The 12,963-nt window shown below is 41.7% G+C and overlaps 2 protein-coding genes across 2 annotated transcripts; one reads left to right on the plus strand and one right to left on the minus strand.

Annotated features, from left to right (window-relative positions):
- Nucleotides 1–320: 320 nt before the first annotated feature.
- On the minus strand, nt 321–4,604 carry LOC116843177 (zinc finger protein 385A-like). Its single transcript, XM_032813361.1, has 6 exons — nt 2,721–4,604; nt 2,157–2,354; nt 1,947–2,085; nt 1,832–1,861; nt 770–924; nt 321–526 (listed from the first exon to the last, which is right to left on the minus strand). Exons 2-6 carry the CDS (start codon nt 2,343–2,345, stop codon nt 359–361), a joined length of 681 nt encoding a protein of 226 aa, XP_032669252.1. The 5' UTR covers nt 2,346–2,354; nt 2,721–4,604; the 3' UTR covers nt 321–358.
- Nucleotides 4,605–6,335: 1,731 nt separating this feature from the next.
- LOC116843124 (zinc finger protein 39-like) lies at nt 6,336–12,955 on the plus strand. Its single transcript, XM_032813221.1, has 2 exons — nt 6,336–6,536; nt 6,990–12,955. The coding sequence occupies exon 2, from the start codon at nt 7,116–7,118 to the stop codon at nt 8,280–8,282; it is 1,167 nt and encodes a 388-aa protein (XP_032669112.1). The 5' UTR covers nt 6,336–6,536; nt 6,990–7,115; the 3' UTR covers nt 8,283–12,955.
- Nucleotides 12,956–12,963: the final 8 nt, after the last annotated feature.

The raw sequence follows: 12,963 nt of genomic DNA on the forward strand, positions 1-12,963 counted from the left end.
ATATATATATATATATATATATATATATATATATATATATATATATATATATATAAATCATGTATGAGAAAACTATAATTTTCAAGTTACATTTGCTGCAGTTGCAACGATGAATTCCGTGCAACTTTTATATATTCAAAATTGGCTAATACTAATAACAATAACACGATTGATTAACATACACAAAACAACGCATTTTCGTAGAAGTGCTGTTTAAGACAATGTATCTTAAAAATTCAAATAATATTTACGATCGCATAATAAATGTATAACTATGATCACACGCATTAATTGGTAGAAATTCGAACATAATTTGTCAGTTAAAAGCAAAAATTTCAAGAGTTATTTAATAAATTCCCTACGGTTGGTAAGTAAAACCGCCCGACACAAAGTTGTTCGACAAGGATTGTACTTCACCTTTAGCGGTTGTATACGGTTTCGTTTTTTTCCAATATGGAGTAAATCTTTTCTTGTTCGGATTCTTAACCTTCCTCAGCTTTTCAGCATGTTTTTCCGAATTCATATGCTGCAAATAAGTAGCAATATTAAATGTTTAGTATATGATATATTATATGGTGCACTCTGGTGTGTTGTAAATTATTTGAAGCAATGTATCTTGAAAATTCATAAAAACAATATATGTATGTATCTTAGTAAAAATCTAGCTGGGATATGTACTATAATAGGATAGATCAGATATGTGTTCATGCGTGTGCGATAATGTACATTATTGTGCCATATTGTATGTGCAATCATATATGTATAATACCATATTGTATTGAATCGGGGAATTGAAGAATTTGATACATATATCGCAGCTAAGTGAAACCCCTTTCATAGGACCTTTCATAGGCGGTTGTTCATTACTGGTTGACGATGCCAATGAAGCGCCTTGGGTGACAACCCCTTTGCCATCCCATCCACCTAAGCATCAATGTACGATCAACACTATCTATATATCACAACCGCAGAAGCGGAAATATGTGATAATAAATCAGCTTGAACACTACATTCATGCCATAAAAAGATCGATTATTAATAAGTACGTAAAAGCGAATTTAAAGAAAACAATATATGTATCTAATCATTTATGATACATGTGTCGTGTTCATTTACTTCTTTGAACGATTCGAGGAATTGAAGTGAAAATTAAAAAAAAAAATGCAACACTAGTATGTGCTTTAATAGCTTAAAGTATGTTACTCTGGTTTATTTTCCGTCATAAAATATTTCGCATATTGTATAAAAAAGCAATCAAAAAGTATAATTATTACAAAATAATACAAAGGTATATATGTATAATATGATACTGACAAACAATATAATGTATGTGTATATATATATATATAATACCTGTACATGGAACATAGTTGAGAGTTGTTGTCAACTACGTACATAACTTATTCAGTATAGGCGCGTAAGTAACATATAAGCGAACAAGTCTATTTTAATTGCTTTTCACAATAATATGTTAGTAAGCAATTGAATAATAAATATATATACTTATTTAAATGAACATTAAATACTAAATAAATAACATGATAACGCACGATAGCGATGAATTGCAATCATAAGCACTTACTAGCACTGAAATTATACAATAATGTAAGCTGTGCAAGTGGCAAGCAGTTAATTTTTACACAGTTATATGTAGTTCATACAAAGAGTTGAAAAGCGAAAGTGACAATTAGAGTCAAGCATGCAAATGTGAACAATATTAAACTATAAATCAGTACAGTAGCGTGTTTCTCTATCTTTTCCAGATATGTTAAGCGACTATTTCTAACACTGTACGGCAGTGCTTTTCTTACCATATAAGATTTATTATTACCTCTCATTAATTTCTTTTTATGGCGGCTTCCTGTAAATGTAAAAATTCAATATCAATTTTTGAATTTAATTTGTTGCACTGCATATGAATTATATATAAGTTTAATATTCATTACCATTGAGATGTGTTTGTAACTGCTGGATAGAATTCAGGCACACATTACATACATTGCATTTTAACCCATTTGTTTCTTCATCTTTTGTAAATCCGATTTTTGTCTCTTCAAGTGATGCCATTATATTCTTTGATCTTAACTGTATGAAAAGATATTAAATATATATCTTGTGTACAAGATGTATCATATGTATCTGTTCTCATGGCTAACCTGTTTGGCATGACGTGCACCTTGTAAATGTGTATCTAATACTGTTTGGCTTGTGAAGGAAAGGTCACAGTCTTCACAACGTACAAGTGGCTTCTTAGTAGGCAAATTGCCCATTATATTATCAACCACTGCCTTTGTTACAGGATCATTGAGATCTGTGTTTATGACATCCTCCGACGAAACAGCCATTTTTCCAAACTAAAATATATTAACATACCTCAGCAATATATACAATAATACTCCCCTTAAACTTTTTCACGACGATTAGTCGAGACAATGACGTCCCACATTGCCTTATAATCACCGAACTGAATATGTCGTATGAACGTATTAAAAACATCCCACAACATCAAATTTACTATATCTAATAGAATATACGCGTATCTGTATCGCACGGGAGATTTATCTTGAGATATATAAAATTCTTTCGTTCCGACATGCATAGTTATGTCAAATGAGGTAACACAATATTGTTTCTTATTTTACAATTTTATATAATGTTGAATAGTATTTATTTTATGTGGGAGTAAATTAATTATAATTATATATATAATATATATTTACCGTCTTAATATTGCCTGGTGCAAACTGTATCGTGTATGTCGCTGTTGTGAGCAATACAAATTTTTTTTTCTCCTTGAACACTCTGTGAATATGGTGCTTTTCAAATGACTCACTGTTCTCGAACGCACTCAAAGTGGTCACGACGTTCGACCAATGAGAAATTCCTTATCATCGACATATGATTGGTCGATATACATGTAATTTAAAATTATTCACCGTTGTGTATTCGTTATTATGCAGAATTCATACTGTGCCTGACAACCAATAGAATTGGATATCGTGTCGTCGTCCTTTTCTTTTGATATGATCCGAAATTACTATTCCAGTCGAATTTACTATTAGCCAGTCTTATTAAATTATTTGAGATGTCTTGATTGAGTAGGGTTAAATTGTTATCTTTAGAGGCTCGATTCTTGACGGTGTGCGAATGAGATATGTATGAGAAAATCTACAGTATACGTAACGTGAACATTTTCGCATGTATATCTCATTCGTATGCTGTCAAGAATCGAGTCCTAGAAAGATTTCCAGTAAAAGGTAAACCTTGGCTTATTAGAAAAGGCAATATTTACAATCATATCGTATCGCCGTATGTCGAATGTCGATGCAGTATAAATTCTCCATTAGTTCTCTAAGAACAAAATATCGCTAGCAGAGAGAAGCTTGAGGGCGGCTACCGGCCTGATTTCAACGGCCATAGCTAGGCGCTAAAGTCACTAGATATGTAAAGTACCGCAATCGTCCGCCATTTCACGACGCGGTTGCACGGTTTTTGCATCCCTCAACACAGCAACCTGGGCAGCGATCACTTAACTTCGAGCGAAATTTTTCACTTTTTACTTTTCATTCTATTGATTTCACGTGAACTTTTTCATTGTTCACTCAATCAAATAACTCTATGTGTGAAAAGCACAAATCACTAAACATGATCTCTATATGATTTCAATATCAGCCAAATCAGCTGTATCCATCGGTTGTAGAACATATAACCTTAAAAACATCGTTATAACTTTAGGATTGTTATTTCCTATATCTCATCACAGCAATAGCATAATATATTCCGTATTCATTATGTCACTAGATTTTCACTTTTCTGCCAGCATATTTCATGGCTAACAAGTTTACGTGAAAAGTTTCATGTTTCTACGCTTCACCGAGTTTAGTGATCACGAATTCACGTGAAACTTTTCACGTTTCCGCCCTAGGGGAAAAGTTACATGATCGCTGCCCTGGCATTTTTCTGGTTACTCGACAAAATTCATAAAAAGGGAGGGGATAGCGTTGGTACCAGTGAAAACCCCTAGGTAACTCAAATTAAATTTCTGTGGATTAGTAACACTGAATAAGTAATAATATATGTTGGTTAGCCGACCTTCTTGACGTAAGTGTGTGGCTTATATACGTGTTTGACGTTTTGACATAAACGTGTCGTCGGACATATGTTTGCATATCGTGTATGTGAAGTAATAAACATCTAATAAATGTGTGTTAAATACATTGTGACGTGTAACTAAAATCAAAATAAATAAAACTCCCACAATAACAAGGTGAAAACAATAACAAGAAGAGAACTTATTATAAAAATAAAAAAAATATATGTTGATATCTAATCCTTATAAGAAATTAATAATGGCTGGGCTGGCTAATCTGTCATGCCGATGCTACAGCGCGTACAACGTTCGTTTCACCGCAGCGTGTGCTGATTGGCCAGTGGACTGCCACTCGATAGAAATTTTTCGTTGTTAATATCTTAAAATATCACGTGATTGTTTAAAAAAAGATACCGATTTCATTACTCACCCCGATCTATTCTAGCTATATATTAGCTCTGGTACGGTACGAGTCAGACACCCTGTATAGAAGTCTATGGATCGGACACCGTCGCCTGTAGATACTAAATTCGCCATGTTGGGTCCAAACCGGAAATATACTTATCTTACTTTAACTTATTGCACTAGTTCAGCAGTGCATCCAGTGCAGCCGAAAAGAGCAGACCACTAATTGTGTTGTCATTGGGTGCGTTCACAAGACACAACTGTTGAGCAAAACGTTTGAGTAATTAGTCAAGTGGTCTGTTCTTTTCAGCTGCACTGCTGAACTAGTGCAATAAGTTAGAGTGAGAAAACATATACTTGTCTCGCTTTAACTTATTACACCAGTTCAGCAGTGCAGTTGAAAAGAACAGACTAAATGTAATTGGTCTAAAGTTATGGCTCCTGCACATAGGACGCGGTAATGCTTGCCGCGCGGCGGGAGTTCGCACGACAACCAATCAATATGCTGTTTTTCGTAATAACCTACTAGCTCTTACGGAAAAACAACATATTGATTGGCTGTCGCGCGGACTTCCGCTGTGCGGCAGGTATTACCGCGTCCTGTGTGCAGAAGCCATTAGGGATCTAACAGTAAGGACCAATAATCACTGACTACTCACTGATCAGCTATGTTTTCTGAACACAGCCAATGTTCGCTGAACGCACTATGCACAGTGAGCGCATTTGTAAAGCTGGCCACACATACTTTTCGTAACAGTAACCGTAAGGGTGCGTTCCTACTTAGGGAGCGTTACGCGTCGCGTCGTCAGAGTTAAGCCAATCAAATCGTTCCATTTTATTGCGTAACTTTACGCCGAATAAAATGGGACGATTTGATTGGCTTATCTCAGACAACGCGACGCGTGACGCGCTAAGTGGAAACGCACCCTAAGATGAAACGTAATGGCTCCTGCACACAGGACGCAGTAATGCTTGCCACGCGACGGAAGTCCGCGCGACAGCCAATCAATATGTTGTTTTTCCGTAAGAGCTAGTAGGTTATTACGGAAAGCAGCATATTGATTGGTTGTCGTGCGAACTTCCGCCGCGCGGCAAGCATTACCGCGTCCTGTGTGCAGGAGCCATAAGGCTGAGTTCCCACTGAGCGCGTCACGAGTTAACCAATCAAATCGTTCCATTATAACAAGTGCGTCGTGCGTCGCGTCATTCCAATTAGAGGATTTGATTGGTTAACTCGTGACGCAGGCAGACGACGCGACGCGTGACGCGCTCAGTGGGAACTCAGCTTTACGTCCATGGCTCTCATGCTTCTCTGTCGCTAGCTAAAAATCTTAGCAAACAAACTGGTTGCTTTCCAACAAGTCGACACAAGTATCATCCTATCTTTGTTATTCATTAAATGTGGAACAAAGATAGAATGATGTTTGTATCGAGTTGTGTTTCTTGTTGGAAAGCAACCTTTACTATTGAATATTGAATCATCGTACTTTGCAAAATTATTCATTTTTTATAATTTTATATAAAATATTACATGAGTATACTTTCGTACTGAAAACATCATTCTATCTTTCTTCGATATACGATAAAGACAGAATGACGCTTTTAGCACAAAAGCGTGCAAGACGGTCGATAGAAACTTGAGATCGAGTGAAAAGATTTATGACTGATGGTCAGACTTTACGTCATACTGTGCGAATTTCACAATCAGATCGCGTCCAATCAGCTGCGAATGACGCGCGTAACACGTCTTGACGCGGCTGACGCGTCCGGCCTAAGGAGCGCGACCAATTAGGAGGCTCGCTCGCACATCACTTGACGTTGGTGCGGTGCGGTGCACGAGTGTGTGCGTGTGCGCGCATATAGGTGGCTCGTCGCGAAATATAGTAGCAGCCATCTTATATTTTGTGTCGGAGAAAAACAATTTGGCCATACAAATGTTTCGCGATTGCCCGTGAAGCCGCACGACGACCGGGGGAGGCGCGCGCTCTGATGAGGCGCGACGTTTTTCGACCCTAGACCCGGATTACTACATTAAGCAAAGGTTCGTATCGGGAAGAACGACGAGGTTTTGATCTTTCGATTGTCGAGCGCGCGACGGAGACACAGCCCCCACTCGCGGCGCGTTTGGTCGCGGCTCGTGAGAAATCGCGCTTTCCGTCGCGTCGAGATATTCCGCGCTTTTTCTCCACTGCGCCTTTTTAAAAATAGAGCGGCTCGTGTCGCTCGCCACCGTTCGCAGACACGGTCCCTTCGGCGACAGCGTCGCGCCGTGCACGAAGGCTTTGCGCGTAAAAGTTATGCAATCAGCTGATCGTCCGACTACCTTCTGTCACTTGTCAAAGATAAATGTCAAAAACGACCGCGGTCTAACCTGACATCGTCGTACGCGTGCATTGCGTACGCGCGCGCCACGGCCCGTCCCGGTAACGCTGCCGTGGACGTGTAGCGCTGCTGTGTCCGTGCTGTCATTCTCTAGCGTTCTTCTCGCGCACAGGTGGATTGGTACGCAGGATATGAGCAGTTTGTCAAGCGCAACCTGACTCTGCTCCCCCATCAGCAAGCAGTTCAGCAGCAGGACGAGCAGTCTCAGCAGCTGGCTCAAGCACAGCAGACCGACATAATGACATCCATGTTCGAGCAACAGATCAAGAGTGAGCCTATGGGGTTCTACTCTGTTGCCTCCAGTCGTTCGGACGGATCCAACTCCATGGTGAATCTGTCCGACGACAGGGAGGAGCTCTCCCAGCAGGAGAGTCATCTGCAGCCCCAACAGCAGCAGACGTTGCAGCTGAGCCAACAGCAGCAAGGTCAGCAGCAGCAGGTTCAGCAGCAGCAGAATCAACAACAGACACAACAGAGTCAGCAGCAGCAGCAGCAGCAGCAGCAGCAGCAGCAGCAGCAGAGTCAGGGTATGCAGCAGCAGGAGCCACCTAGTCGTCAGTCTACGGGACAGCAAACTGTAAAAGAGGGCTCGCGGTCCAAACCTCAGCCATGCAAGGTCTGCGGCAAGGTACTATCCTCAGCTTCTTCCTATTATGTGCACATGAAGCTCCACTCGGGGAACAAGCCCTACCATTGTACAGTATGCGAGGCGAGCTTTTGCCGCAAACCTTATCTGGAAGTGCACATGAGGACGCACACGGGCGAGCGACCCTTTCAATGTGAGCTGTGCTTGAAGAGGTTTACTCAGAAGAGCAGTCTCAATACTCACAAGCGAGTACACACGGGGGAGCGGCCGTACGCCTGCGACATTTGCCAGAAGCGCTTTGCCGTCAAGAGCTATGTCACCGCGCACCGCTGGAGCCACGTGGCTGAGAAGCCGTTGGTCTGCGAGCGATGTTCCCTTACGTTCACGTCCAAGAGCCAGTTTGCGATTCACATCCGCACACACACCGCCAGCACCACTTACGAGTGCAATATCTGCGGACGTACGTTCGTACGCGACAGTTATCTCATACGGCATCAGAATCGCGTGCACCGCGACATGAACCAGGGTAACACGAATCACAATCCGTCGACGCCGCAGAGCACAGGCGGCGGCGGCGGCGGCGGAAACGGTGGTGGCGGCGGTGGCGGCGGCGGCGGTAGTGGTGGCGGCGGCGGCGGCGGCACGCCGGGTACCGGCTTCGAGAGTCCGGTCTGTGATCTGCGCTACAGCGAGGGACCATCGTCGTTGGACGGCCTCGCGACAGCCAAGGGCGGCATCGCCGCGGAGATCGCCAGTTTAGCCAAGCAGAACAATCTGCAGCTTCCTCTGCCGCTGCTGCACCCGCAGACCACCAACTAGTGTTTAGACGGCAGCAGTGCCTCCCAGTCCCTGCCGTCGCACCAGTCACCGCAGCAAGTAGTATGTCCCACCTCGGCGCCATCGCCGTATACACTTAACTCACCTATGTCTCACGAGCACACCACACCGCAGAGTGTCTACCAAACGACGGGCTCCTCCTTGGACAGCCCCAACTCCCAACTCTATCCGCACTTGTCGTCCCCGTCTCTAGACCCATCGGAGTCGCAGCATCATTCGCATCAGCTGCATCGCGGTATCCCTCCGCCAGGGCTTCACCCCGCGCTCTATCTCTACGCTCAGTACTCGAATACGAGCCCCACGATCTCATACTCGGAGTACATGCAGCGTAACAATTGAACGAACGCGAGTTTTCACCTAGCATCGTCCTAAGATCACTTCTCAACAACCGAAAGCGAGACGGGTATAACCGGTGCTATTTAATCGCGGTGTTCGATCAAAGTGCCTACCGGAGTGTCCACTTCCGGATCGTAACAATGGATGCTCCATACGTCACACGATTTAGGGATATGCTTTCGGTTTTGGTCCACGGGAAGGGTACGATGATGTGCAGCTGATCAATCGTTGATCGATTTGTTGCTCGCGGCAATACGCTCACCAACACACCTTGTGTCCATCTAATGGATTTTATATACTCACGAAATATCTTTTAATCACGAGATTAAATAGCACCTGCCTGAGGCGCGGCTTTTTAATCATCATCATCGTCGACAAGATTGTGCCGGCGCGAGGATATAGACGTGACGTCCCGAGTGATCGATCGCTAATCGTATATCGCTGGCGCGATGCTAGTCGAAACCGAAGCGTGACGTTTTCACGGAGTCTTTAGCAGTTTCAGCACACTCTTGTGTTTCGTCTGGTTTTAATCACGTCTCTGCGAGCATACATATACATATATATATATGTGTGTATATATATTGTGCGAATCACATTGCAACACGTACACATATTTATATTATATTTTTAAAGGAGTTTAGTCACTTGAATCTGTGATATAGATAGTAATTATTATCTACAACGTTTAAACTATTGGTTTACTATTTTGATGGATATCAAAACAATGGAGAGAAGAAAAAGCAATGTCACGGAGCGAACGTCAGAAATTTTACCGACACTGGTCTCTACCGAAGGTGTGTGTTTGGTAGACACCCTACTATTAATTTTACTACAAAACAACAATAACACTATATACCGCGCTGATGCTACTACTATCACTACTACTACTCTAACTAAGTACTCACCACGTCTATCACCACCACCACCACCGACATTTCCCCAAACTATATATTACTATCACTATTATTACTATACTCTACTACTATCACCACTACTATTACTACCGCTATTATGTACTACTATTAATACTAAAAAAATTATTACCATCGTTATTGCTAAAACACACGCGAACAAACACACGTACATGAAACATACACACGCACATACACAAGGACACACACGCGAGAGCGCGCGTTTATTTTGGCACACCACGTGCGGCGCATACGACTACGGTCCGTCATATAGCCGTCATGGTTTCTCTTTAGCTTGAGAATGCTACGAGAATTCTCTATTTCCTCCAGTTTTTTCTTGAAATCGTAGAGCGTTTTATCCTCTCGCAACACGGACGTGCAGCTCGTCGCGACGAGCTGCCCGTGCTCGTGATAGGAGTCACTCCTTACGGAGGATAGTTCACACGCAGCTTCGAGAATCAGTTCCATAGTTGTACTTACTTTCCACATATCGAGGTGTACTCTACACAGATATATATATTGTATATACATATACGTATGGCGTACGGAGATGTGTAATATAAAAGCGGAAGTAGGAGGACGCACGTCCTACGTAAAAGTTATACCACGTAAAAGGCGCAATAGGCTGTTGACTCTTCGAGTCGGGGATCGAAACCGGTCTAGCGATCGGTGAGTTTACATTTCGATGTTTCCAAGTGTCAAGAACAGATCTCTGTGATGAATCTTCGTGACAAAAGGATCGCGACGTGATTTGCGAATCTGTTTCTCCGTTTGTGCTTGTAAAATGGAAAGTTCAACTCGCCGAGATCCAGGCGGGCGGCCTCGGTGCCCGCCTCGAGCACTATTAGTTGTTAGTTTTATTATTACCTCCTGTTAATTAATGCCACAAGCTTTGTTGCAAGCGCGGGGGAACCATGACAACCGCGCGTAAAGCTGCGAATTAGCTTCTGAAAAGTGTACATCTCATACGCGATCATGCGCTTTTAAATAATTGATTCTAAGGTAGTTGCTGAACCACGTGCTGAACGCAACTCACCCACATTAATTATACGTTAAGTATGCGAGATCGCGTTATAGAGCTACGAAGGTACACACAAATTGAACAGAAAAGATAACTATATATATTTGCACTAAGCGTGCCTCGAACCCCTTTATTGTGGTTCTCTTTTCTCCTTCTCTTTCTCTCTTTCTTTCTTTCTTTCTTTCTTACTCTCTTACTGTATCGGCGATTTTTCATTTTCGCGTCGTGAAATGATCAAAATGATCCTGCGCGTATATGCCTGAGGCTTTCGATTTAAAAGGGATACGAAGTCACCTGGGTAAGACTGATTTTTATTGTTACGGACTGTGAAACGTTTACTCTCTTTCTCTTTCGTCTCTTCTCTTCCCTTTCTTTTTCTTTTCTTCGTTTTGTTCTTTCTCTCTCTCGCTTTCTCCTTCATTCCTTCTTCCACTCTCTTTCTACTCTCTTTCCCCTTTCTAATTTCTATTTGCATTACGAAGGTGTGTGTAAACGCACCGAAAGGAGGCAGTAATGCGATAGAGTCTTTTAAGAAGAGCCGCGTAAACGCACGTTCTTGTTGACGATTAGCTGAATTAATTGACCGGACAGTTGATTAACTTTGTCCGTCGTTTCATTAATTAACATGATGAATTAACCGAATGATGATTAACGCGTTGATTAAAGTTAAATAGGCGATCAATTAGATTGATCGTGCGCGCAGAGAGAGAGGGTGAACTCGCGCGAATGTGCAATTTTTGGTTCACCACCAATCGGGAAACGTGGTGCAATGGGAGAAAGCAATTGATCTTTTTGCCGGCTAGTCATTGGGCAGCTCTACACGAGATATTAATTGTACTACAAAGCTGTGATTAAAGCCTCCATGCATATGACCGCGCAGCTCCTAATTATAGTGATATGTATATTTTTTAGCTTATTATGAATGTTTAAGTAAAAATAGGTAGCTTTAGGAATACCTAAAAGAAATTTGCAGTTCCGGTCGATCGGTTAATTGTTCTTTTCGATCTCTCATGTTTTTTTGTTTCTTTCTTATTTTTCTTCGTTTTAAGCGTACTCTTTCACAGTGTTGGGCAAAGGCACACGTTTAGATACCGTAGGTTATCGTTTGGCGACGATAATTGTGTGTGTATGTGCGTGCGTGCGTGCGTGTTTGTGTGTATGTATGGTTGAGTATTTAAAAAGAATTGAACGAATGCGCGCGAGCGCGGTTTTACGTTTTGTGAATTTTCTTTCTCTTTTTTTTTAACGATTAGTGTACTGTTTGAAATAGATGCTCGTTGTCGGGCTACTTACTTCAACGATATACTTTAGTTTCGTTACACGCGTCGAAATTCGATAGTATGGCGAATTGCCAGTCGGCTTCGTTGTTTTTATGCTGCACATAATTTATTGCAAATTCTCGAGGACGTTTTATTTCGTGCGCTACTTAAAAGTAGCTGCGTAGAGATAACGTGCAGACTAAAATTCTTTTTAATCGAGGAAACTTTAGAGTTCGTTTATACGTTTCTGATAAAACGTCGAGGATGGAATTGCACAAAACGAGAGACGGCTGCTTTTAAGAGGAATTTTCTCGTCTGGGAGAAGTTAATTTCGCGCGAAGGGAAGGGTTCACACTCGTGCTAATGACAGCAATTCCCGATGTCTTAGAGTTTCGAGCCGTAAATTTAATTCAGGAACGATCGTAGCCAGTACATCGGCGTACTAAGAGGTTACTGTAGTGAGATTTTAGCTGTGTTATTCAATACTTAGTATACGTGCTATTTCAGACAGTATATATCGCATATATACGTATAGGCTGTATGTATATTTTTAGGGTTGCCCAGCACTGGTCTAATCGCGAGCACTTCCGAATCGTTAGATAACGATCTCATCGACAACACCGACCTTTTATTTTTCGCGGACGTATCTTCGAGTTCTAGTATTCGTGGCATGTATATCAAAAAGTAACACGTGTATTTTTGTAAGAAGGGAGGGAAGGATAGGTCCTCTCTTCGAACAAAAAAAAAGCACTCGTCGGACCAATAACGTATGTACATATAAGAAGTAATAAAAAGAAAAAAAGAAGAGGGAAAAAGACGTTATATACGTGGCGCTTCTAAAGCGCATGTACGTCTACGAGTACTAATATTTGTTGTACGCGGATACGCGAACGCGAGATGCACATTTCTTCATTCATTCATTTTTTAGTTTGTTTCTTCCTTTTCGTTGATATACTCTAGATGAGCCTTCCTTCGCAATCGTCTAACTACCGGACGGGTTTTCAAATCTTTCTTGCTTCCTTCCTCTCCTTCACAAGTGCAAGAGATCTTTTTCAATCCGAGCTAGCATCGACAACAATCTCTCGTGTTTTATTTTCTTCGTGCAAGGAATTAAATTCGATAGGAGGAGGGGGGGG

This window comes from Odontomachus brunneus, unplaced genomic scaffold (genome assembly GCF_010583005.1).
Source record: "Odontomachus brunneus isolate Ranch 3 - 2012 unplaced genomic scaffold, Obru_v1 Obru_scaffold_030, whole genome shotgun sequence".
Taxonomy (NCBI): domain Eukaryota; kingdom Metazoa; phylum Arthropoda; class Insecta; order Hymenoptera; family Formicidae; genus Odontomachus; species Odontomachus brunneus.

Bases quoted from the DNA above. Each gene is read 5' to 3' on its own strand.
- LOC116843177 (XM_032813361.1), bottom strand. From the start codon at position 2,345: ATGGCTGTTTCGTCGGAGGATGTCATAAACACAGATCTCAATGATCCT. The intron at 1,862-1,946 runs GTAATGAATATT...TTACATTTACAG, and splicing joins GTTACAAACACATCTCAATG to GAAGCCGCCATAAAAAGAAA. The intron at 527-769 runs GTATTATACATA...ACTTATTTGCAG, and splicing joins CCCCGATTCAATACAATATG to CATATGAATTCGGAAAAACA.
- LOC116843124 (XM_032813221.1), top strand. From the start codon at position 7,116: ATGACATCCATGTTCGAGCAACAGATCAAGAGTGAGCCTATGGGGTTC.